The 25336-nt window shown below is 35.4% G+C and overlaps 4 protein-coding genes and 1 pseudogene across 5 annotated transcripts; 1 reads left to right on the top strand and 4 right to left on the bottom strand.

Moving 5' to 3' along the window:
* Positions 1–1242: 1242 nt before the first annotated feature.
* Positions 1243–4054, bottom strand: LOC102614816 (patellin-3). Its single transcript, XM_006473184.4, has 4 exons — positions 2682–4054; positions 2419–2543; positions 1966–2107; positions 1243–1859 (listed from the first exon to the last, which is right to left on the bottom strand). The coding sequence occupies exons 1-4, from the start codon at positions 3906–3908 to the stop codon at positions 1605–1607; spliced, it is 1749 nt and encodes a 582-aa protein (XP_006473247.2). The 5' UTR covers positions 3909–4054; the 3' UTR covers positions 1243–1604.
* Positions 4055–6294: 2240 nt separating this feature from the next.
* On the bottom strand, positions 6295–9294 carry LOC102615123 (protein NRT1/ PTR FAMILY 5.10-like). The gene is made up of 3 exons (XM_006473185.4): positions 8822–9294; positions 7725–8260; positions 6295–7262 (listed from the first exon to the last, which is right to left on the bottom strand). Exons 1-3 carry the CDS (start codon positions 9176–9178, stop codon positions 6446–6448), a joined length of 1710 nt encoding a protein of 569 aa, XP_006473248.2. The 5' UTR covers positions 9179–9294; the 3' UTR covers positions 6295–6445.
* A 4750-nt stretch (positions 9295–14044) lies between these two features.
* On the bottom strand, positions 14045–16702 carry LOC102615398 (protein NRT1/ PTR FAMILY 5.10). Of its 2 annotated transcripts, XM_006473187.4 has the most exons (5): positions 16453–16702; positions 16120–16337; positions 14962–15482; positions 14634–14878; positions 14045–14363 (listed from the first exon to the last, which is right to left on the bottom strand). In XM_006473187.4, exons 1-5 carry the CDS (start codon positions 16580–16582, stop codon positions 14071–14073), a joined length of 1407 nt encoding a protein of 468 aa, XP_006473250.2. In that variant the 5' UTR covers positions 16583–16702; the 3' UTR covers positions 14045–14070. The 2 variants fall into 2 exon arrangements, with proteins under 2 accessions (XP_006473250.2, XP_006473249.2); XM_006473186.3 differs by having other exon boundaries at positions 14045–14878; positions 16453–16700.
* Positions 16703–17245: 543 nt separating this feature from the next.
* On the bottom strand, positions 17246–18081 carry LOC102615890 (hypothetical protein). Its single transcript, XM_006473188.4, has one exon. It carries the CDS (start codon positions 17971–17973, stop codon positions 17464–17466), a length of 510 nt encoding a protein of 169 aa, XP_006473251.2. The 5' UTR covers positions 17974–18081; the 3' UTR covers positions 17246–17463.
* Positions 18082–18960: 879 nt separating this feature from the next.
* Positions 18961–23344, top strand: LOC102617272 (protein NRT1/ PTR FAMILY 5.10-like; annotated as a pseudogene).
* Positions 23345–25336: the final 1992 nt, after the last annotated feature.

Genomic DNA, 25336 nt, shown 5'->3' on the forward strand with positions numbered 1-25336 from the left:
ATGATATTATTAGAGAATATATTTGACTAATATTACAGATATTTTATAAATATAAATCAAAATCCTTATGGGAGGGATTAGGGGTATGTATATGAAGTTTCGTTAACATATTTATTAAAGTGGTCCCTTCTGAAATTTGATGCCTCAAATATAAAACTATAATCACGGCGTGAGCATGATTGAGTTCTGAGCAACCCACCCCTTTTTTTTTTCCTTTTTTTTTTTCCAATTAGTTAATTAATTCATCAATTAAAGTTGTTGGTGCCTGGTGGGGAGAATCATTAGAAACCAAACATTGAGTTGAGGGTCTCATCTTACAAAGGAATCAGCGGGGCGATATTCAAAGCAAAGACGGCAATGAACCCGAAAGACAACAGCAGTAGAATCAACTTTGCCTTTCTTTTTTGTCCAAGTGCTCGACAGATTTAAAAGTGTTTGATGAAATGAAATGAACCTTTCACTTTTTGGCAATCCTAATGCGAAAAATAATGCAAATGAGAATTTTCAAGACAAAAGACGTCCCCAATAGCGTGCAAAAGTCATCTTAATTTCAGGGAAAAAAGAGAAAAAAAGGTTATTTACTCTCACTTCTAGTAACCTATTATTAAGAACTGTGTCTCTCTGCAATGATTCAAAGACACGAGGAGAGATCTCCATTCATGGCATGAAAGTTTTATTACAACAAAGCAAAAGGGTTTTGAGCCCTCAGCCTCAAAGTACCTTGGAATATAAATAATGTTGTAAAAGTTAACGTGTCGTAATACAGTTAGTCAATTGAAAATATAACTATTAAAAATATCTCACATAGGTCATATCAATTTTTTTAACTCAATCAATTACAATGTCACATTAACTTGTAGTCTTGTACAATATTACGTATACAAAAATATTTGCAATTATATTATTACTCTTTCAAATGAATTGATATTTAATTTCTATTCGTGCATATAGAGCAAGGAAGGTAAGATCTGTGATAAATATTATTCATTTTAGACCCCTTCAAATAAGCAGTTTATGAAATTCGAGAAGATCATTTTCATGACAAAGCAAAACCCTATCTCAATTCTTGCGTTTGCGGTAACATTTCACAAGAAATCTTAATTGTCAACAACGATGAAGATTTCCAAGAATTTAAAACCTATTAAATTACCAATCCATTTTCTTGAGAACTAATCAACACAACCTATCACAATCATATTGACCTGAAATGAGTCCTCAACAAGACAGAAAACTTACTAATAATTGAAGGGAAAAAAAATATATTATAAACCTCCAGCAATTAATAAAGAACACATATACATAACAATAATACACCATCAAATTTACACAAATTTTACAGGCAGAGTATATCAAGATTCAAGAATAACAACAAAGTTTCTGTCCAGATTCCACGCCGTGTCCGGTCTCCACCCATAGCATCCAACAAAACCAAACCACCAAAAATCCCCAAAAACTAATACAAAAAAAATAATATAAATGAAATCCCCCAAAGTTTAAATTTTTTTATAAAATTAAATTCCAACAAATAAAATAAAATAACCTCTATCATAGAAATAAAAGAACCCTTTTCTTATTGTGCAATGCAATGGCCTTCATAGATTGATTTAATCAGAGGAGGGCTTGGTCTTGGACCTATATAGGAGCTTCTTCTTCTTCGAGGACTGGTTATCAATGGTGAGAACCACCTTGCCGGGTTCGCCAATTTTGAATGTGTCGCAGATGACCGGTTCATCAGTTGGCGCGACCTTCCTAGTCTTTGACACTATTACAGTGTAGCTGCCTTCGGCACTAGGCACAAATTCAGCTCCATAGCTCACATCCCAACCCAAAACTCGGAGTTCCCACACAAGAATACTTCTCTGCAAATTCATACACAAGTATTTGAGATGGTGATTCAATGATTAATCAATAACGAACAAACACAATTGGTACATTAGAAGTTTGAAGATGTGCATTCGATTGTACCTCAGTAACGGGGATTTCAACAGTGTATTTGCTAGCTGGCTTGACGACAACCTCAGTAACAGGGTCAGTTGTTGTAAATTCCTGCTCACCCTCCCTGCTCAATCCACCATACTGAACTGGTACTTGCTCAGGAGCTATGTATCTGTGTCATCGCCACAATAATAAAACTCCTCCATTAATTGTCAGGCCAATTCAAAGGCAAAGAAATAGAGGAATCTAATAAAAAGGAGTAGAAACACGAAAAACGTAAGTAGGAACCACAAAAACTACACTATAAACGATCGGGCAGGCAGTTAATAAAAGGAGTTACAGAGACCCCCATCATTAAATGAAGCAGTAAAGAATCTAAGTAGTACAGCCATTAATGATCAAGCAAGCAAAAAAAAGACACCAACCAACCAAACAACAAAATGATATGATTAAACATAGATGAATTAAAGTAAGTATACATACTTGAAAAGGGTTTCTGCAGATTTAGATGGTCCTGAAAATACAAACTTGCTCTTTGTCCTTTGTGTCAGGAAAGGACTAATCATTCTGTTGAAGGCAAGGTACCACCATGGCACATTGATGAACACCTTCAATTACGAAAACCCCACATCAAATCAAGCTCAGATCAGGCAACATAAAAAATTAAAAATTAAAAAAAAAACTGAAAATATCTATCCGTCATGGTTATTATGTGTGGAGGAAATATGAAGGATCAATCCGATTACCTGTCTAGCTACAAACTCGGGATAATTATCTTGCAGCAAATGGACTGCTTGATTGGTGGCAATCCTGAGGTCCCTCTTGGCGGGTCCAGGAGAATTCTTAAGATCATTAATCTGAACAATAGTGCAGATACCACTGGGACTGAAATCAAGCTTCCGAATACTCTTCTCCAAGAACTGAATCCTCCACTTCAAGAACTTGGTACGCTTCTCATCATCAGAAAAGTTATTGTGGTACAACTCCTTGTTCTGGAATTCACCAAACACATTGTAGCACACGGGGTGACCTTCTTTATCGACTCCATGCATAAACACCACTTTATCCAAGTCATTACCAAGGTCTTCTTCAAGGACAGCATCGATTCCAAACTCGTTTCGCCAGCGGACGGTGTTCTTGATCATGGTGAAAGCATCCTTCACCTTGAAATCCCTGGCTCTGAGGAACTTCAAGAGGATGGTGTCACTCCTATCATCTCCAAGAAGTGGGATCCCCCAAATGAAAACCTTCTCAGGAGGAACCTCCGCCTCTTTGTCTTTGGTTTGCTCATCAGATGGAGCAGCTACTTCAGCTTCTTTTTTAGTAGTAGTTACTTCAGCCTCTTCCACCTCCGGCTTGGCGGCTACTATGGTTTCTTCAATAGCCTCCACAGTCTTGGCTCCGTCCTCATCAACGGTCGCCACTTTCTCAACAACAACCTCCACTTCAGCCGGTGCAGCAGGTTCTGATTCTGGAGCTTTCAATTCAACTTCGACAGCGGGTTTCTTCTCTTCTTCGCCAGTTTTTGGCTCCTCGGCCTTGACAACTTGTTCTTCTGCTGCTGCTGCTGCTTCTTTTTCTTTTGGGGGCGCTTCAGGTGCTTTCTCCTCTTCTTTGGCTGCTGCTGCTGGTGGTGGTGGTGGTGGGGCGGTGAACTCGTGCTTGTTAAGCGCGTCTTGAATAAGCTGCTTCAGCTCATCAAGAGCTTTCTTCTGAGGGTCGGGTAACTCCCCAACAACGTTGCTCTCTTCTTTGAAAGAAGCCGATTGAGCAATCTTTTCTTCCTCGACGGGCTTCGGTTTCTCAGGCTCAGCCACTTCTTCAACACCAGCAGCAGCAGATTCCTCAGTCGGCTTCCCCGGTGCTTCAGGCTCAGGTACAGGAGCAGGTGCCTGTTCTTTCTCCTTCTCAGCGACTGGTTTCTCCACCGCAACTTCCTCGGCTGCAGCTGGCTTTTGCGTGTCCTCGGCCATGGCTGATGATGAAGCAGACTTGCTGATGATGATTGGGTTTTGGCGACTAATTAGAGAAACAGAGACAGAGAGAGAGAGAGAGGAATTCGATAGAGGGCAAGCAAAGAGAAGAACAGAACACAGAGGCTTCAAAATGGGGGCGATTTAGAGGGAAGACGGAAGTAGGAACAGTCTGTCAGGGCTGTCTGCCAGCTGGTTCACCACTTTGTTTGTGGACCCCATCCCCATTTCCAATTCCTATGCCAATTCCAACGCCAAACCGCAACTCCCTCCCCGGTTTTTTTTTTTTTTTAGCTATTTATTATTTTATTTCATTTTCCTTTCTCATTATTAAGAATTTGACACAAGGGATTTAGCAGGCATTATCAACATCCCATATTTCGTACCCTTTTTCTTCTTTTTGTTACAAAAATCTTTTTTTTTTTTTCGTGATTTTTTATTTTACATCCCAAGCTATGCGTGTTACAACAAAGAATATGAAATTTTTAACGAAAACGCGTATTAGTGATTTTTAAGCCAAAATTAAGACAAATTATACTAAAGATAAATTATATAAATAATAAAAAGATTTAACAAATAAATGAATAATCATATAAATTTATGTTTCATAATTTATTCTAAGAAATTTGAGACAATCTGTTTGCTATTATGACAAAAAATTTTTTGGGGGGACTGGGTGGTGGGGGGTTGATCCTGTCTAAATACCATTTACAAAATTTCTGACAAGGTGGGCGCCAATGATGGCCTGTCCAAGGTATCCGAGGAAATGACCAAACCAACACTAACCGATTTGGAATTTCGAATGCGATAGTCGATAGATAATTTGAGTTGTAACTTTCTGATAAAAAGAGAGAAAAGATTAAAAAACTGAGCTACTGAGCTGTGCCCTTTAATAATTAATATAATTGATAAGAGTTTATGAAAGTTTTGTGTGATTTTAGCAAAACTATTTCGAACGCGTATTGTATCTATGATTCTTGGAATGTTATCTTTTTATACGTACTTATCGTTTATACATCAGCTATTTTATAATTTCTCTCTCTTGCACGTATTCACTTGTAATTTTTCAATTCTTTGTCTTCACTCTTTTGATTAGATGAAATTGAAGTGAAAAAGACTATTTTATCACTTTCTGAACTGCCCGCCTTGTCGGTTTTACAAGTAATCAAACTTACCGGCAGAAAGAATAAAAATGCGATACCTATCAATTTTCTGTAATTAGATTGAGAATATCCTTAATATGAATTAACATTAAATTACGGTTGCAACAATTTGAATCGGCTTAGCTGTCTAATTTATCAAAACAATGGGCGGCACTATCTCAAATTTTTTTTTTTAAAAAAAAAATAATAAATAAAATAATAATTAAAATAGAAACCGCTACGCACGTAAGTAGTTGATACCTGAATTTTATTGGGATTATCTAAACCTTCCTAACAAAATCTCAAATATGACCAAGAAAAATACAAAGCGACAGAGCTACCTGTCTTGAAGAATAAAAATAGCAGAAAGAAGTTGGTGGCGGAGCACGACAAACACCGTTGGATGCCATAGCGATTCATAAAGTGACACGTGGAGTGAGCCGCAGAACAGGCTGTCCTGTAGTCACATGCTTTTGTGAAGATCCGCCTTGATAATATCGTTGTCCGTTGGAAAAGCCGGCCGAAGGATCTTTTGGGCCGGGCCTGAAGGAACGGAAGGGGGCCCACGCTTTTAATAAGTTTTGCTTGTTAAACAAAGCTAGTTAAAGCTGTTGGCTGGTCTTTCTTTGCTGTCCCTTTCTTTCATTTTTGAATTTTAAATATCGAAATCCTTTTTTCTTAAAAAAATAAAATAGAGGTAACAAAGAAATTTCAAATTGGTGGCAAAATAATTAAATAAGAAATAAGAAATGAACAAACAGAGTTTTTCGTGTTGGGTTAATATTAATTATGTCGGGACCACAACGAGATAAGGCAAAGGAATGTTGTGTATATATAAGTTATACATACATATACATATACATATACATATACATACACACACAGAGACACTAGTTGAAACAGAAGACAGATTAAAGGAGCTGGCATTGATCTAATAATTAGCTCATACCATCATCAGCATATCAACCATAATACCTGTAGACTGTAATATGTTACAACTTGATTGTATATTGATTCGATTGAATGAGGGCTGCTTGAAGAGTTGAAGTAGCTCTTCTGCACGTTGCTGGCATCGAAGATTTGATACACGTGGTATTGTTTTGTCGTTCTCAATATTGGGCCGAAAAGAGTGCAACCAAAATACAACAGTTAGAAGCCCAAGAGTCAATTTCATCCCGACTTTCATCCAACCTGATGAGTGATGACTAACCGCGGTTCTGATAAAATGCTCATTAGACAATTGATTTACACAAATAAAGAATACTTAACCTGGCTGGCATTACTGTTTCAAACAAGTCTTGACTTCCAATGAATCGATTACAGGCTACAACAAGCATTGTTATTACCGTGGGAGAAAACATCACCACCACCTTTACATATTGCTCAGTGATGCGTTCATGATGCATTTCCCCGGTTATAAATGTACGATTTTGCAAAATACAAGTACACTACCAATTGTATAAAACTCAGTCCAGCAAGAAGCCAATAGAAGTAATCAAGATGTCCCTTGTTCAGATTATTAGCAAACCAGCTGTCACGGCCATCTCCACCGGTTGCATTCTCAATGGCAGATATGAGAAAGCTGCTCAGGAAGCTCCCAACACCAAATATACTGAGGTAGAGTGATAGACCAACACTCCTTAATTCTGTGGGAACTTGATCGTAGAAAAATTCTTGAAGACCAACCATGGTGAAAGCTTCAGATACGCCAAGCAAGGCATATTGAGGAATCAACCACCAAACACTCATTGGAATTGTTACATTGGGTTTATCAACAAGTCCATATTCTTCAGCAGTTTTGAGCCTCTTCATCTCCACTAAAGCTGCACCGGTCATGGATGCAGCAGATAAAAACATCCCAGTTCCAATTCTCTGAAGCATTGTAATGCCAGCAGGTTTCCGTGTGAAGGTTCTAGCTATAGGCACAAAGATGCGGTCATAAATGGGAATGGTGAGGACGATGGCAAGGCTGATGAAGGATTGAAGTGAAGCAGCTGGTATCTGGAAATCTGCCACAACTGATCTGTCCATTGTAACTCCCTGCTTGGTAAAGAAAGTTGAAGACTGTGCAAACACAATTGCATACACCAGGCATGTAGTCCATATTGGAACAAGCCTGAGAAGTGCTTTTGCTTCTTCAACTTCACCGGCACTACACACCTTTCCATAACCCTTTGATCCATTTGATGCAAGCAAGGCCTTGTTCAGAAACCTGCCAGAGTTGTAGTAACAAAAGATTTCAAAACCTGAGAATGCAGGCATTCAGATGAATGAATTATATAGAATGAAAAGAGTTTCCACTAATTTGGAGATTCTCTGATTGGAAGTAGTGAATCTTTCATATTTTCTAGCTATACCACTAACAGTGATAGCAAAAGACTTACAATGAACCTAATAGCTGCAATTGAACCATAAAATGAACAGCAATCCGACAATCGATATTGCATAAGAACCAAAAAGAGTGACGAATGTGTTCCGTGTTAAATCTGATTCTTGATGGACAAATTTTCATTAATTTTGAGTTACTTGGAACAATAAGTAGAACTCTTGCACGAATGTAGCTCATATGAACTTTTAGACATATCAAAGTTACTCATAGATGCAATCTTAATGTCTTTGCATCTCTATTCTATTGCCTTTCAAATCTCCAAAGACACAACAGTATTTCACTTACTTGAACTGCTCAGAACTCTGATGAGGTAATGTTCCACGGGCTTCCTCTTCAAGAGCTATAGCAGAAGGCGTAATTCGCCAGTTCCTAACAGCAGTAACAAACACCTGACCTATCCTCAAAAAGGGGCTTTTCTCCTCCCCTTTTAAGCTGTATCGATAAATCTTAGTTCCAAGCAAGAAAACAACCAGTGCAATGACCATTAGAATACATGGAATTCCAAACCCAAGAATCCAATTAAGGTTGTCCTGAATGTAGTTTAAGACTGTAAGCGTCACAAAGGTGCCCATACACATTCCAAAATACCACCAATTGAAGAAGGAACTTTTGAGTTTGGATTCCAGAGGGTGTTGACTATCAAACTGATCGGCACCAAAAGCCTGAACGCAAGGTTTATGCCCACCTTGCCCAAGTGCTATCAGATACAGAGAGAAGAAGAAGAAGATTACTTGGAACTGATTAGCAGAACATGATGTATTTTGGCACTCAGAAGTGCTGCCCGAAAGCAACACAGCTGACAAAGTCAACAAGCCCAGTCCCTACCAATGGTTCATACAAATTCAAGTGAACAAGGTTAAAATATCACACAGCACGCAAAATGAGAGCAACTAATGCAATATCATTGAAGCAAACTGCTAGAAAATGCAAATCTCATTTTTTTTCCCCGTTTAACCTCAATTCAAACCTCAGCCTTGGGACAATAATAAGACATTATAGATACGTTGTGAGAGAAGTTGGCTCAGTCCATAAAATCTCTAACGGGTACAAAAGGTTTGGGGTTGAGATCAATACCATCATGATACTTATGTGTATATATCAATTATAGAGTGAGTTCTATTTAGTTCAATTTGTAAAACCTCTTGTGCTAGTACAAGGGGGGAAGAGATTTATTAATTTCCATTGATGCATTTCTTCAAAAAAAAAAGAAAAAAAGAATCATAACTATGCCAATCAGTCTATGCATACGTTTGGATTAATGCTGTGGCTGTGGGAGCATGATTGTGAAATAAAGAAGCACAGCAACAATGACAAACATACCCTCATAAATAATTAAGTAGTGAGGTGAGGTAAGCTAAAAGCAGAAGTAGAAACTAACTAACCAGGACGTAGATAAGGGAAGCAATGATTATGGCGCGGTAGCGGCCAAGAAAAGAATCGGCAAGGAAAGCGCCAAAAAGAGGGAGCAACGAGGCCACGCCAGACCAGGCGTTGACGTTTTCAGCAGCAGTGGCGGTCGACTGAGCAAGCGGCCCAGTCAAATACGTTATAAGATTGGAGGAAACTCCATAATAGGCGAATCTCTCAGCCATTTCCACTCCAATTATGAATAAAGCGGATCTCCATCCGCCGTATTTGGATCGGTTATTGACGGGACGACCTTTGTAGTCAACGCAGCCATCGACGACGTCGTCTTCTACAAGCGGCCTTTCGGCCTCCAACACCTCTGAAATCGCCATCACTCTCTTTGCTGATGGCCTTCACCCTTCCGTTGCAGAGTCGGATTCTATTTCTATTACCGTATCATTGCCTTTTCCCTCCGCCCGCCACCACTCCACGGTCCCACCCCCATTTTCTTTTATTATTATTATTTTTTTTTTGTGAACGATAATTTTTTGATGATGTAGGAATGAGTAATGATACAATCATAAATTTTTGTATAAATTTATTTTAGACGTGTCATTAATTTATTGGTTAAATAAAAATAAAAATTAATAAAAATAAATCATATGAATTAAGTGATATTTAATTCAATCAATTTTATCATGTCACGTCAATTTATATAAAATAAATTTATATAAAATTTTATGACTGTATCATTACTCTTTAGGTATTATTTTGAGTAATGATACAACTACAAATTCTTGTACAAATTTATTTTGTACAAACTGATGTGGCATGATAAGATTGGTTGAATTAAATATCACTTGACCCACATAATTTGTTTTTATTAATTTATATTTTCATTCAACCAATCTTATCGTGCCACGTCAGTTTGTACAAAATAAATTTGTACAAGAGTTTGTGACTATATCATTACTCTTTCTAAAAATTCCACCTACCTTACATCATTAGTTGGGTCACGAGTTTTGAAAAATTTACACAATTGGCCTCAAAGATTCTGGATTTTTTAAAATTAGTCCCTTCAACTTTTCTGTCATAATTAGGTAAATACTTAATTTCTGGTAAAAAATACTCTCACCACTCTTAACAAATCACCAAACTAATACCACTCTCAACAAATCCCCAAACTTCACTGCTCTCAATAAATTGATGTGAGTGTTGTTGTAAATATTGTTTTTTTAACATTGTGGGTTCTTAAAATACTTAATTTGATTTGATAAAAAAATCAAAATAAATAAAATTCTAACTAAAAAAAAGTCAAATATAACCTAAAAAATATGCAATCAGTACCTGTTGCACTTGAGACATGCACTTTCACACAAGCGCGACAGGCTCATTGCACCAAAACACAACTTTACCAATTTTGGTAGATTTAAAAAAAAAAAAAAACTGCTCTTTGTTATGCATGCAACAATAAAAAAAATTATTAAAAAAAAGTGCCAAGACGCAATAACTATGTTTACTTGCAATAAGTGTCTATTGCATAAAACACAAGTTGCAACAAGCACTTGTTGCACATCAACATTGTATCGCACTAAATTAATGTGTTAGGCACCCAATACACACTACATTGGTGTGCTATGTTATGGCACCACAAAAACAACACAACTTGATTTTGTGTTTTGATGCAATAGGCAAAACAAAGGCAAATATGGTCCCCATCACATCAAAATTCACCCACTATACAACACCACAAATCATCATCATCATCATCTCACATATAATCAAACACAACACAACAATAACACTCCAAACACAACCCTTATCATTCAAACACTCAAATTAAAGGGAAAAAAAATCTCACACATATTTCATCAAACAATTTATGTGCAACAATAAACCCAAAACTATATTTAACACTGTTGTTCATTATTTCACCAATACAAACCTAACACACTATTTTTTCACCAATAATTTATATAAAATAGAGTAATTCATCACATTAACAATAAATTGGATTTTACTCACTAAAATATAATTTTTTTTAATAATTATAGAAGTTGTCATCAAATGAAGTGTGTGGGAAATGAAAGATTGATAGTCTGTTTGGGAGTGTGGTGAGCTAGTTGGACTGCAAACCCCAGCTAAGCTACTAAAGTGTTTGGTAACACTTGTAGCTGAGCTTTAGCAGCTTATCAAAATTTTTTTCCCAACTTATACTCCATAACTATAGCTTTTATTCCATAGCAACTGCATGTTAAAAGTTACAGCACCTCACACCCTAAAACTATCGCCACTGGCCCACTGCTGCCAATGTGTTGCCTTTGTGCCACCAATGATTTCAAGACTTTAATGTTTCGTTCGTCCATTGGGGGCTTGAGACAGGTGAGAGTGTGTTGGAAAAAATTATATTTAGCTAATTATAATAGGAAAAAAAATGAGGAGTCAACTTAAAAATAAATAACTTTTGGGCAAGTTATGTAAATTTCTCAAAACTCACGATAGTTCTTTCTTTTCAAAATTTTGGTGGTTAAAAGATTTTTTTTTACAAATAAGGTAGATGTGTTTTTATCTGCATTTGCTTGTCGCACTTGCCTATCGCACTAAAAAAATTAATAAAAAATGTACATAGTTACATTTAATCATTTATCATTATTCCTTATCTTATATTTTGTGGTACATCGTAGTCTGTTTTTTTCTTTTTTTCTTTTTTTCAATCTAAGTTAGGCAGCAATGCAACTCATGTCATTGAATGAAGTGTAAAAAATCTTCTAGTTTTGTGTTCGGTGCAATAACATTTACTGATTGAGACAACTCTTACCTGCATTTAGCCCCAAATTTTTTAGCAACATTTAGCAAACTTGCTATGAGTCGAAGGTGAGAATGCTAAGCCAATGGGCTCTTAGTCCTTTGAAACAATTTATGAGTCGGAGTCCTAACAATAATTAAGACTCAATTTTTCATTTAATTAAATTGAGTATAGTAGATTTGTTCCTTGTTAATATAGGTAGATTAAATTTTTTCTTTATATTATGTAAGAATAAATTTTCTGATAGACTTCGTATAGTAAATATTAGTAAGATTATGATTGTAACATATTAGTGTCTCAAATAAAAAAAAAAAGAAGAAAAAAGTGAGTGCTAATATTGGAAAAATATTTCTAATTTTAAAGATGAGGCGAGTATTAAGAGAACGCTCATTTTGAACAAGAAAATTTAGTTTCAGATAGTTACATTTGGCTTTAGTGGTGATACGGTGGAGCTCGTCCAAGCTGAAGTAAAATTGCATGGATCACGAAAAATATGAAAATATTATAAAAGAGAAAAAAAAATTGCATGGATCAAGCAATTCCTTTGTTGATTCTTTTTTAATATATAATTCTTTTATTGATTTTGGGTCAGACGAATCAACTCTAGTATCAAATTGCTGTTACAACTTGGCCTTGCTCCACACATCAAATAATATGAAAATATTATGATTGTAATTAAAAAATGACAAATTTTGGAGTGCTTGTTAAAAACAAAATTGAATTATAAACATTAAGACAAACTTCTTAGCTGGCCGAGATATTTGTTGACCCTACTTTAAGAATGTAATATTGGAGTAGTTATACATATGTGTGTGTAAAGTATTGGCTAGCAGTTTTATAATTTGATTGGTGGCATCTTCTTTCTTTACTTTTAAAGTAGAGGGTTTAAGACCAATAGGTCTTTATTCGAGCCTTTACACTTATAATATTGAGATTAAGGATTTGAGCTTCTATAAAATATTAGAAACGATTTAAAGAATTCGAACAACGCTTAAAGAAGTACATACCAAGAGGAGATCTATGTTGTATAATATATTTATAAATATTAATTGTAATATCTGATGCAATATTAATAATAATATTATATAACATTATTAAAAAAAATAGAGGGTTTAAGTCTTATTATAAAAAATTCGGCCCTTCAACACATTTATTGTTTTATCCTCATTGAAATTTACATAAAAATACACTTTAAAGTGGATAAAAGTTATGTTATCTATTTTCTTAAGAGAAGTGTTTGAACTTTTAAAATCCATATAACTATCAAAATAACAAATAGCACTCTTACAATCTTCATGAAAAAGCCAAACTAAGACTTTTATTGTATTAATATTTTGTTGACTTTACAACAGTAATATATACATACACACATTTTAGCTAAAGATCATGATTAAATTTCTTTCTATGTTCTTGTAAAATATCAATTTCAGTATAACAATAAGATAATTTTCATGCATGGTTATAATTTTTTTCTTTTTTTCTTTTCTTCCTAATTGCAAATAGAATTGTTGTATGATTAGTTTACTATCCTTGTAATTTGACAATTAAAATGCTAAATTTGACGAACAAAACCCAGCGCATTAACAACTATACATACATACATGCACGTGTGTATATATATATATATATAGTTTATTAGAATTGGGGTGAGATTTGAGAATAGCAAGAGTGGGTGGGAGGCTTTGATTTGGTGGGGGCATGCATGATGATTTATACGAAAAAAAGTTGTGAGGATAGGGAGTAAACTGTGAAGTAAGGGTATTTATGGAATGAAAATGTACCAGAAGTGACATAATTTTTATAATTATTTAATGGGGTAGCTTTAGTAAAGGGGTTTGGAGAGAGCTTTTGAGGGTGTTAATAACACCACTTTTTTTTTTTTTTAATATTGATTGCATATTAAATTACTATTTACACAAATATCAATACACTAATTTTATTTCTTCTGAAATTAACGGAGGAGACAATAATCTCCTCTCTCTTACACTATCTAACACCCTATCGCATTCTGAACTCTTTCATTTACTTTTGCAATTAAACTTTTATATTTTCTATTTGACAAATTTACATTAATATCTTATATTTATAGCAAAAAAAAAAAATCATAGAATCAAGAGGAGATATCCAATTAAAAAAAATAAATAAATTCATCATTTTTTTTCTTGATGCTAGCTAGAATTTGGTTTTGACCCCAAAAAAAATGAAAATATATAGATTAATTTCTACATTCCTCATACGAAATGGTCAAATATAAATATAATTTTGACGGGTCTACTAGCTTGTTACACTCTGAAAATAAAGATGAAATAGATCACGGCTTGAAAGAGCTATGGATGACTAACTGGTAATAGAAAAAATGATAAAGGTATTTTTGAAATGACGTAGAGATTTATTAGAATTTATGATATTGATAAAACATTTAAATCTAGTTTCGTAATCCCAAACTTAAAAAAAAAAAAAGGAAACATCTAAACAATATTAATTTTCTCTGTTATAAGATTTTGCAAAATACAAAAAGGCTAGCAATCCTCCAGCACTAAGTGCAGCAAGTAACCAATAAAAATAATCAAGATGCGCTCGATTCAAATTATCAGCAAACCAGCTGTCTCTGCCATCTCTGCTTGTTGCTTCATTAATAATTGACACCAGAATGCTACTAAGGAAGCCCCCAACTCCAAGCACACTCATGTAAATGGAGAGACCAAAACTCTTTAATTCTTTGGGAATTTGATCATAGAAGAATTCTTGTAGACCAACTATTGTGAAAACATCTGCAATCCCACATAATAAATATTGAGGAATCAACCACCACACACTCATTGGAATTGTCACATTTGGCTTGTCAATCAGTCCATACTCATTTGCTGTTTCAAGCCTTTTTATTTCTACTAAAGCTGCAACTACCATGGAAATAGTTGATAAAAGCATCCCAGCTCCAATTCTTTGAAGCATTGTGATACCAGAAGGATTTCGGGTGAAATATCTTGTTATCGGAACAAAAATGCAATCATAGATTGGAATGAAGGTGATAATGCCAATACCAATAAACAATTGCAGTGAAGCAGCTGGGATTTTGATGCTCCGAGTGATGGTTCTGTCCATTGTAGCTCCTTGCTTTGTGAAGAACGTTGTGTATTGTGCAAATACAATAGCATACACCAAGCAGGTTGCCCATATTGGAATAAGTCTTAATAATGCCTTTGCCTCTTCAACATCTTCAAGTGTACACAGCTTCCCATCTTCCAATGACACATCTGGTGTTGCAAGCAAGGCCTTGTTCAGAAACCTTGCACAAAAGATATATTATGTAACGTCATCATTTACCACATGACATATTAGCAAGATGATGAATTAAGTTATTTATCTTACTTGAACTGCTGAGAACTTTGAGCTTCATCTTCACTAGCTAGGGTAGCTTTCCTGGTCTTAATTGCAACAACAAACACTCGACCAATTCTTGCAAATGGGTTTCTCTGTTTACTTTTAACGCTAAACCTGTAGGTCTTAGTTCCAAGTAGGAAAAGAACAAGTGCAGCTACCATAAAGGCACAGGGAATCCCAAATCCAAGAGCCCAATTAAGGTTATCTTGGATGTAAATGACAACCAGAATTGTTGAATTGGCGCCAAAGGATATACCAAAATACCACCAATTGAAAAAAGAGCTTTTGGCTCTGCGTTCCTGAGGGTTCTGTGCATCAAACTGATCAGCACCAAATGCCTGAGTGCAAGGCTTGTGCCCTCCTTGACCAATGGCTACTAGATATAGGGAGAAGATAAATACGATTATTTGGAAATGATGAGGAGAACAGGATTTGGCAGTGTTGTTATTTTGGCAATCTGAACTGCTTAGCAAAGTTATCAAAGCCAAGAGAGTCATCATGCTTAGTCCCTGTGATGCATTGTAAGCTGAATCAAAGCTACAAGTTTATGGCATAAATTTAAAAAGAATCAATATAGGCATGTGCTATCAGATAATATTTTGGTGGAGAATTCCTCGATCATTCCATTGATAATGTACCATAATAAAAGCCCATTTCCTTTACTTCTCTTGTTCGTACACATTTGCAGATGAACCATAATAAAAGATAAAGATTGCATATTTTCGTTGCTGGACTCTTCAATCTATTTACTTTAAAAAAAAAAAACCTTCAATTTTATGTGGGTAGTAACATAAATTGCTAGAGCTTTAGGAGAGATTGCTATTTGCCCCCAATAACTTCGGATTTTACAATTTATCCCCTATAATTTTCATGATTAGCATGTGTCCACTAAATTGAATTGGTTAAAGATAAAATATATAAAAATAAAAACATTATAATAATAGTTAAAAATCTGTCACCGACAAAAAAAAAAAAAAATTTATCACAGTAGCGAACTTGGTAAAATTGTTAATGTCAGCGCAGGGTCATGTTTCAGTAGTAAACTAAAATTAGGACAACAAAATACTAAAAAATGTAAATATTATTCATTATTTTGTTAGAAAAAATTTTGGATCGACAGAGAGGGAAGGGGAAAGAGAGACTAACCAAGATGTAAATGAGAGAAGCAACAACGATGGTGCGAAAACGGCCAAGAAAAGAATCAGCAAGAAATGCCCCTAAAAGGGGCAGCAGCGACGCCGTTCCCGACCAGACATTGACCGCCGCAGCTGCCGTCGCCGTCGACTCACCAAGCTGTCCCGTCAAATATGTAATGAGATTTGATGATATCCCATAATATGCAAACCTCTCTGCAACTTCAACACCTATATTGCACGCATTCAATGTCACTCGATGATCTCCAGCTCCAATTAATTACTTCTTACATTAAAGTTATAGAAGAATAATGAATAAATTCACATTTTTGTAACCGTACATTACCTATAATGAAAGATGCTGCTCTCCAGCCACCGGAGTTTAATCTGTCGATCGGACGACCCTGGTGATCCACAAAGCCAATTGTGTTTTCTGGGAGCAGAGTTTCGGTGGTAGAAAGCTCAGAGATGGCCATAAATGCTCAGCAGATCAAAGACTTTCAGTTCTAGAGTTACCATTACATAATTATTCTACTGTTTGATGGAGTAGTAGGCAGCGACTGTGTCGTACCATCCGAGTAGTTCTGCCTTCTGCTTTTGACTTTAGATACGTGCTCTTGGAAATGGGCTCTTGTTAATATCCAAGCCCAGTCTCCCAATTTCTCCTCGGGTCAATTAGACACGGTGCTTCAATTTAATACAAAGTTCGGTTCATAACATAATCTCTTTTCCATAATTTACGTGACAATTGATATGCCATAATAATAATAGTAATAATAATAATAATAATGGTCATTTACAATTGGGTACATATGTATAAAGTCGTAGTTTATATATATGGTAACCATTTAAAAAAAAAAATGACGTTGGTGGAGCTGTGAGTACCGTATAAGAAGAGCTGGGTTTTCAAGTTTCAACCCCATTAACCAAAATCACAGAAACAATAATACAAACATTACAAAAATGATTTCATTTAATCAAAGTAGTATGTATTATTATTGTTGAGTAGTGAGTTATTTTTGCTTTCAAAATCAATGGCAAATACAGAAAGCACAATTGATGTCTAACCAAGTGCAACAGAACTGGACCTCACTGAATCTTTTTTTCTTTCTCCCTCTCCACAAGATTCAAGAATACTATTGAAGAAAAAGAAAATCAAAATAGTTTCCACTGCAATCAAAAGTTTTGCAATATACAATTTCCAATCCATGGTACATGTCAAGAATTTGCATAACTGCATCAATTAGAAGTCAGAATCCCTTTCTCAACATAATAATTTAAAAAAAAAAAAAACCAAACCTGTCATTTACACCAAAAAAGAGTAAAGAGAAAGAGGGAAAAAAAAAAAAATCTAAGATCACCTCAAAAGAGGAACCCTACAATCATCTTGATCTTGATGATGATAATCATCATCAGCACAATCATAAACAGATCCAACGAGCATCAATTGATCTTCCAAGTACCGCTGCAGCAAACCCACTTCCCTTCCATCATCTTGTTGCTCACATCCACAGCAACCCTCTTCGCATCTTCTAAGGCTTTCGTCCTCCACCGATTTCCTCTGTCTCCGGCGGCAGATTCTGATACAAACTTCAACGGCACAGAGAAATGGGAAACAAGCGAACAGTAACGGCAGCAAAATAGGCGAACAGAACAAAAGAAACACCCAACGGCTTCGTCGTGACCGGAGCCACGACCCCGTGGCTAAAGCCAGCATAGAGCGAGTGGCGGTGGGGGGCGTTGGATTATTATGGGTTTCATCGGGAGGTGATTTAAGGTTTTGGGTATTATTATTAGTAATATTTTTATGATCGTAGTTTAATTTGGGGCTCGAAGGATTTGCACATGGCTCTTGATTTTTATGCATGGGACCATGTGAGTGAAATTTTTTACTCTTTGCGACTGCTCTTTATCTCTCTGTTTGCTTTAATGAAATGTGGAGTGGGGCGTATAATGGGGAATTAGGCGATCAGATTAGTTTAAACTTTAAACTCCGGATTTATTTTGTGTACTTGGATTCACACTTGCAAAAATTTTCTATCCATTTGGTTTCGGCCCGTAAAATTTTCTATCCATTTGGTTTTGGCCCGTACCAAAATATCTCTTGGCATATTTTTTATTTGAGATTCTCATTTCAATTTTTTTATAAAAAAAATGCTCCCATTATACATAATCCTAATTTCTTACTTGTCTCACCAACAGAATGAAATAATGTTTCCTGTAATAAAAACTGCAAAGTGCAAAACAATAATTTGGTGCTGTACATTTGTCTTGAGAGGCAGTTAAAATAAAGTACGCAATCAGTAATCTAAATAATATGCTTTACCTAAGGGCACTACTGTGGGTCGGTGCGCCGCATTACCCTTCTCTTTAGAGAAAGTGAAAGAAAAAATGATTTGTCTTTCCTTCATAAAACAATAATGTGAAAAACAGAATTATCAAATGTATATTTAGGATTTTCCTTTCCCCGAAATGGAAAATCCTACAGCAAAAACAATAGCAAAACAGTCACCTAAGATCGCAAAGTTTTAGGAGGATTACAAAATTACAATTGATCGAATGTGAAAAAATATATATAATGTCCATGCATGCTCCACGTGGCTTCTCCTTTTGCGTGGCAAATTATTGACAGAACACTTGGCTAGAATACCTGCGTCCGATGGCCAAATGTTATTTGAGATCGTTTGCTTCTTTTGCTAGAAATTAAGTCCGAGTCATGACTATGAGAGTTTTTATTTGGCTCTATTGAACAGAATATTACCCAACATGTTCTAAGAATAAGAAGAATACTAGTGCTGTTAAAACAGTCGAGGTCTGTAGAGCCAAACCTTATATTAACCAAGCATTTTTTGAAATGGACATCTCCGATACCGAAACTTTGATGCTACAACGACAAGACACCGTTGATGATTGTGTTGACTACAGAGGTCGTCCTGTACACAGAGCCAACTCCGGCGGCTGGAAATCAGCTTTATTCATTATCGGTGTGGAAATGGCTGAGAGGTTTGCTTTTTGTGGAACCGGATCAAACCTCATTACCTATTTGACTGGACCTTTGGGTCAGTCCACTGCCACTGCTGCTCAAAATGCGAACAAGTGGTCAGGCACATCTCAGCTGCTGCCGCTTTTAGGGGCATTTGTAGGTGATTCTTTTCTTGGTCGTTACCAGACGATTTTTTTGCTTCTCTTATTTATGTCTTGGTAAGTTTCTTAATTTCTTTCAACTGGCCCTTTGTTGAGGGAGTTCTTTCTGTTGAGTAGTCTAGTATATGTGCTTTCCTTGATTGTCAGTCATCTATGACTTGATGTTTTCTGATAAATATTCCGGGACTGGGCTTGCTGAATCTGTCGGCTATGTTATCTTTATTAAAAAAATAACAGTAAGTTAACAATTAAGAACAATAGGTAATTTATGTGAAATTAATTGGTAACAGAATTAAACAGCAGCAAGAACAGCAATTGGTATTAAACAGCAGCAAGAACAGCAACTGTAAATCAAACAGTAGAGAAAAGAAATTAACAAAATTATTTCTCAGGATACAACGGGTACGAATTATCCGTTAAGTACAGACAAATAATTCCAGCGAACCACAACGGACAAACTCGATCAAAATCAAGACGTTAGAAAGAGAAAAGAAAAATTTGAGTGCTCTGTGTGCTGGTTACTTTGTGTGTGTCCAAAACAGAAGAGGAAGATGCTTTTTTATCAAACAATAGGGAAAAGAAATTAACGAAACTGTTACTCAGGATACAACGTACGAATTATCCGTCAAGCACAGATAAATAATTCTGGCGAACCACAACAGTGGACAAACTCGATCAAAATCAAGACGTCAGACGGAGAAAAGAAAATTTTAAGTGCTCTGTGTGTGTCCAAAACAGAAGAAGAATCTTTTTATACACATGTGAGTAAGGATGGCAATGGGGAGGGGAGGGGAGGGGATCGATCTCCCCGTACCCATCCCCGATATTTTGCGTATATCTCCGTCCCCTCCCCGTCCTCGTCAGAATTACTTGAAAGAATCTTCATCCCCTCCCCAAATAATAACAGGGGATCCCCGAGGGTCCCCGATCCCCGAATAACTAATACATTTTTTTTTCGATTTTGAGTTAATCATATTAAAATAAAAAATTCAAATAAAAGTAAAGTTCGAAATATATCTTACATTAATATCTATTACAAAAGTCACATTCATTAAATTAGTAAGTAACGCAACATGCAAGGGATACAAACTTCTTTTACAAACTATCATGAACAAATTAATAGTTTAATACAAAATTGTTACAAATAAAATAGAATTTAAATTCAAAATTAACTTTTTCAATGGTGGCGTGGGCACTTTATAAATGTGGACTATTCCCTTTACAACACAATAGTTAAATCAGAGTAAATCAAAAGTAAATATTAGATTAGATTAGATTAGATATTAAAATTGTGATTCGTTGTTGGCAATTATAACATCTAAAAATAAATAAAAAATAGATTTAAGTTTAAAATATTTAAAGAATATTAAAATTAAAAAAATGTTTGGCTATTAGAATCTACTCGGTCTTTTTAATGTCCTAAATAAAAATTTAGGACTTTAATTAGTTAATTAGGCCTAAAAGTTTAGTAATATAAATATTTTGATTTTTTTATTTTTACCAATATTTATAATTTTATAATTTAAATTTTATTATTTATTTACTAGTAATTTTAAAAAATTAAAATGGGGAAATGGGTAGGGGATGGGGATTCCACCTCATCCCCGTCCCCTCCCCGAATAAGAAATTGGGTAAAAAAATTTTCCCGTCCCCTCCCCGAATAAGAAATTGGGTATGAAATTATCCCCATACCCTCCCCGAATAGGGAAAATCCCCGAGGGTACCCGTCCCCGTGGGAATTTTTGCCATCCCTACAAGTAGGGATGGCAATTTGCGGGCTTGGGTCGGGCTTTTTAAAGCCCAGGCCCAAGCCCGCATCATTCAAACAAAGCCTAGGCCCTTCAAAAGCCCGCCCATCTTGGACGGGCCGAACTCGGGCCGGGCTTGGCTTTTTAAATTAATTATAAAATATTTTTTAAATTAAGAAAAAATATTTAAATTAAAGATAATAATATAATATATAAATAGAATAATGGTCAAATACATGAAATATTAGTAATACAACCTAATAAAATAACAAATACTAATATAAAAAATTAAACTAATTTAATATTTTGAATTTTTTCTTTTTTATTTAAATTAAATTTATTTTTTATTCATAAATTTAAAAAGCCTGGGCCAAGTCCAGGCTTTTTTGCGAAGCCCTTGTTCAGGCCCAACATATGTGGGCTTTGTAATTTTTTGGCCCATATCCAGGCCCATCCGTGCGGGCCGGGCTTTAGGCCCGCAGGCCTGGGCTGGGCTTGGCCGGGCCTGGACAAGCCTAGGCTTTTTTGCCACCCCTACCTACAAGTGAGTGTTGTAACAGCAGCATAAAATTGAATTTCCAAATTCAATATAAATATATGCGATTTAATTTGCAAGTTTGGGTGATCTTAGGCTGACATTCGCACGGGCGCACACGAGTTCAATCAAATCGGTCTTGGATTTGCACCCCCCTACACACGTGCGTGTTTATATATAGATGCTTACCTATATATAAACACAAATCTTTTAGTTTATTTTTCCCTTATGGAATAAACCTCATTTCCTTTTAAATTTCCAACTTTAAGAGTGTACTTTGAGAGACAATTTCTTATTCACCCAAGCACCATTTTGAGTAATATATATACACTTTCGAAGTATTTACGGAGTAGAATCCGAACCTCATAAGATTTCACACTTTTACTAAGTAAGACCCACTCAAAATGTGCCTTCAAAATAACATATTGATATGCTATTTTTTCAACAATCTTTAGGCAGCCACACCAAAGATAAATTTACATCCTCCCAATCAGTTCCAAGTCCAGGTGATCTTATTCTTTTTTTTCCCTATATCTTGTAGTACTCGCGCAAGGTGGGCAGCGGCCTTGTGTTCAGGCTGTTGGTGCCGATCAGTTTGACGAAAAGCACCCAGAAGAATGCAAACTGAAAAGTCCATTCTTTAATTGGTGGTATTTTGGAATGTGTACATCCTCCATATTTACGCATTTTATAATAAGCTCTGTTCAGGAGAACCTTTATTGGGGTCTTGGATTTGGAATTCCATGCATTTCCATGGCCATTGCACCTATTGTTTTCTTGCTCGGAACTAAGTCCTATCGATATACTATGAAAGGGAACGGGATGAACCCCTTTTTGAGAATTGGTAAGGTATTTGTTGCTGCTATTAGAAACTTGAGAGCTGCGGCACCTTCTGCAATGGCTCTTGAACAGGAAGCTGGAACAATCTACTCAGACCAAGTACGTGAAGTGCTTTTTAATTAGTTTCAGTGACCTGTACAAAGGCAAACTTTTTGCCATGTAACCATTTTATCACACCAAACTGAATGGCAGGTTCCTGAACAAAGCCTTGGTTGTACCACCAGATGGTTCAGAGGCATATGCCAAGGCACCAAGCATCAGTGAAGTTGAAGAAGCAAAGGCACTTCTCAGGCTTGTTCCAATATGGACAACAATCACGGTGTATGGCATTGTGTCTGCTCAGCAACCAACTTTTTTTACCAAGCAAGAAGCTAGGATGGACCGATCTATTACGCCAGGCTGTTCTCACCGTTCCCATCTATGACCGCGTTTTTGTGCCGATAGCAAGAGACCTCACTGAGAAAGCTGCTGGAATTACAATGCTCCAGCGATTTGGAATTGGGTTGTTTTTCTCTGTCATAGAGATGGTCACTCCAGCTTTAGTTGAAATGAAGAGGCTCAAAACTGCTCAAGCATATGGACTTGTCGATAAGCCTGGTGTGATAATTCCAATGGGCGTGTGGTGGCTGATTCCTCAGCATGTTTTGTTTGGTGTCTCTGAATCTTTCGCCATGGTTTGTCTTCAAGAACATTTTTATGATCAAGTTCCAACGGAATTAAGGAGTGTCTGTCTTTCACTCTACCTCAGTATATTTGGTGTTGCCGTGTTGGCGGCTTTATGAGCAGCTTTCTGATTTCTTCCATTCAGAAAGCAACTGATGGAAATGGCCGTGATTGCTGGTTTGCTAATGATCTGAACAAGGGACATCTTGATTAATTTATTGGCTTCTTGGTGGACTAGTGCCGTAGAATTAATTGTGTACTTACATTTTGCAAAATCATACGTTTATAAACGGGAAAGTACAGTATAGTGCTGTATTCCCGTATATTTTTTACCAAGTGTAATATCTGGGAAGTGAGTTGTTTACATAAAATTAAAAAAAAAAAAAAAAACTCCGAAAATTTGCTACTGTAAACACGAGACGTCCTATAGAAGTTAAAAACCGAGGATTTCACCTTGTTTGGCATGTGAATTAATTCTTGCCCGAATGGGTGTCGTTTTGAGTTTGCCTATTCGGGCACCACGACCACTCAGCCTTGATGACAGAGTAGTGAATCAGCTGGCATTTGGGGATTCAACACCGCAGGATTTGAGGGAAAGATGAACTGAGTCATCGTCTATGCATGAGCTTGAAGGCTGTCCTCGGAATTTTGAAAGACAGAAGATCCATAGGGCATGTAACCATAGCTAAGCATGTTCTTGTACAAAATTAACACCTTCCAATCATTTCCGTTTACTTGTTTAAAGTTTTCGATATTGGTTGTATTAGGAAATATATCTTATTTTTCAATAAGATTTTCCTAGTATATTTTTTTCGTTAGTAAAATTCATATTAATAAATAAGTAATTTTTCCTTTAAGTCATGTTTGGTTTGAAGAAAGGGAAGGAGAGAAAAATAGTGGAATTGAGGGGAATGGAGAATAAAGGAGTGGAGAAGTAGTGAAATTAAATTTTATTATTTGGTTTGATATAAAATTTGATAAGGAAATAAATTACAAATTTTTTCTTTAGATAAATTTATCCTTTTATCTTAAATATTAAACTATTTATATTATATTATATTATATTATATATATATATATATTATAATAATAATAATAATAATAATAATAATAATAATAATAATAATAATTAAAATAATGGCGGTTCGGCGACTTTACAATGACGTCCGGCAAAGGTCTGATGACTTTCCGGCGACATCCGGCGAAGGTCCGATGATAATTAATTTAAATTTTTAAATTTTCATATTAAATAAATAAGTTTATTTATTTTGTTAAGTATCTTAAATCATTTATTAAATTTAATTAATATATAATTATTTATTATATTAAATTAATAAAATAAAATTATAAATAATAATTATTAATGGCATTAAATAAGTTAAAAAGTTGAAGGGTAATTTTGGAAACTTTAGTTTCTAACATAAGATGAATTTAAATTCTTCACTATTTGGTGTGGAATTCAAAATTTACATTATGATAAATATTAAATTCTAATGGAAATTAAATTCTTATAAATTTTGTCCAATCAAACAATGGAAATAAAAATAGAATTTAAATTACTTTTCTTTCCTTCATTCTCTACTCCCAACTAAACACCACCTTAGAACTTAATTTATTCAAGGAGTAAAACTAGTATAAGAAATGAAATACTTCTCGTACAACAAATAATCATTATATAAAGGGAGGTGGATTCACTTGTTTGTATAATACAATAAGCAATTCTCTCTAAGTAGACAATTTTTAGTGTGAGAGAAACAGAATAACTATTTAGAGATTAAGTGTTAGTGGGGTTTTGGGCGTCAGAAAAATACTAGAGTAATTGTAATATTTTTTCACATAAAATACTTTTTTCTTGTCGCCCTTCGCAATTGAGGGTTTCTTCCAGTATATTTCTATATAAATTCTTATGTTGTGTGATTTGTATTATTCTCTATCTATTTTCTATTTATTATTTATTTGATATTTTTGCTTCTAGGATCTTATGTGGAATTAAAAATTTCCTAACAAGTGGTATCGAAGCTAAAGATTATTCTACAAAGCAATTATGTTTGCAAACAAATTTTCAAATCCTGTGAGGATTGCGGTCAAAAAGTTTGATGGAAGAATCAATTTTGGCTTGTGGAAAATTTAATTTAAGGATGTATTGATTCAATCTGATCACACAAGGAAAGCAAGAGTGATATAAGCCTTATTCCCATTGGTGGAAACCCTTGGAGGCGTGTAGACAATCAAGATACCTTAAAAGAAAAAAATGTCGGAATAGAGCAAGTTTGGCAAATAGCTTTAAATTAATATATGGA

The sequence above is a fragment of the Citrus sinensis genome, chromosome 5 (genome assembly GCF_022201045.2).
Source record: "Citrus sinensis cultivar Valencia sweet orange chromosome 5, DVS_A1.0, whole genome shotgun sequence".
Lineage (NCBI taxonomy): Eukaryota > Viridiplantae > Streptophyta > Magnoliopsida > Sapindales > Rutaceae > Citrus > Citrus sinensis.

Excerpts from the sequence above, each read along its gene's own strand:
- LOC102614816 (XM_006473184.4), bottom strand. The coding sequence starts at position 3,908 with ATGGCCGAGGACACGCAAAAGCCAGCTGCAGCCGAGGAAGTTGCGGTG. Across the intron at positions 2,108-2,418 it reads TCTGCAGAAACCCTTTTCAA|ATACATAGCTCCTGAGCAAG; the intron begins GTATGTATACTT and ends GCGATGACACAG. Across the intron at positions 1,860-1,965 it reads TTGAAATCCCCGTTACTGAG|AGAAGTATTCTTGTGTGGGA; the intron begins GTACAATCGAAT and ends ATGAATTTGCAG.
- LOC102615123 (XM_006473185.4), bottom strand. The coding sequence starts at position 9,178 with ATGGCGATTTCAGAGGTGTTGGAGGCCGAAAGGCCGCTTGTAGAAGAC. Across the intron at positions 8,261-8,821 it reads CTTCCCTTATCTACGTCCTG|GGACTGGGCTTGTTGACTTT; the intron begins GTTAGTTAGTTT and ends AACCATTGGTAG. Across the intron at positions 7,263-7,724 it reads CAGAGTTCTGAGCAGTTCAA|GTTTCTGAACAAGGCCTTGC; the intron begins GTAAGTGAAATA and ends CAACTCTGGCAG.
- LOC102615398 (XM_006473186.3), bottom strand. The coding sequence starts at position 16,582 with ATGGCCATCTCTGAGCTTTCTACCACCGAAACTCTGCTCCCAGAAAAC. Across the intron at positions 16,338-16,452 it reads AGCAGCATCTTTCATTATAG|GTGTTGAAGTTGCAGAGAGG; the intron begins GTAATGTACGGT and ends CGTGCAATATAG. Across the intron at positions 14,879-14,961 it reads CAAAGTTCTCAGCAGTTCAA|GTTTCTGAACAAGGCCTTGC; the intron begins GTAAGATAAATA and ends CTTTTGTGCAAG.
- LOC102615890 (XM_006473188.4), bottom strand. The coding sequence starts at position 17,973 with ATGCATAAAAATCAAGAGCCATGTGCAAATCCTTCGAGCCCCAAATTA.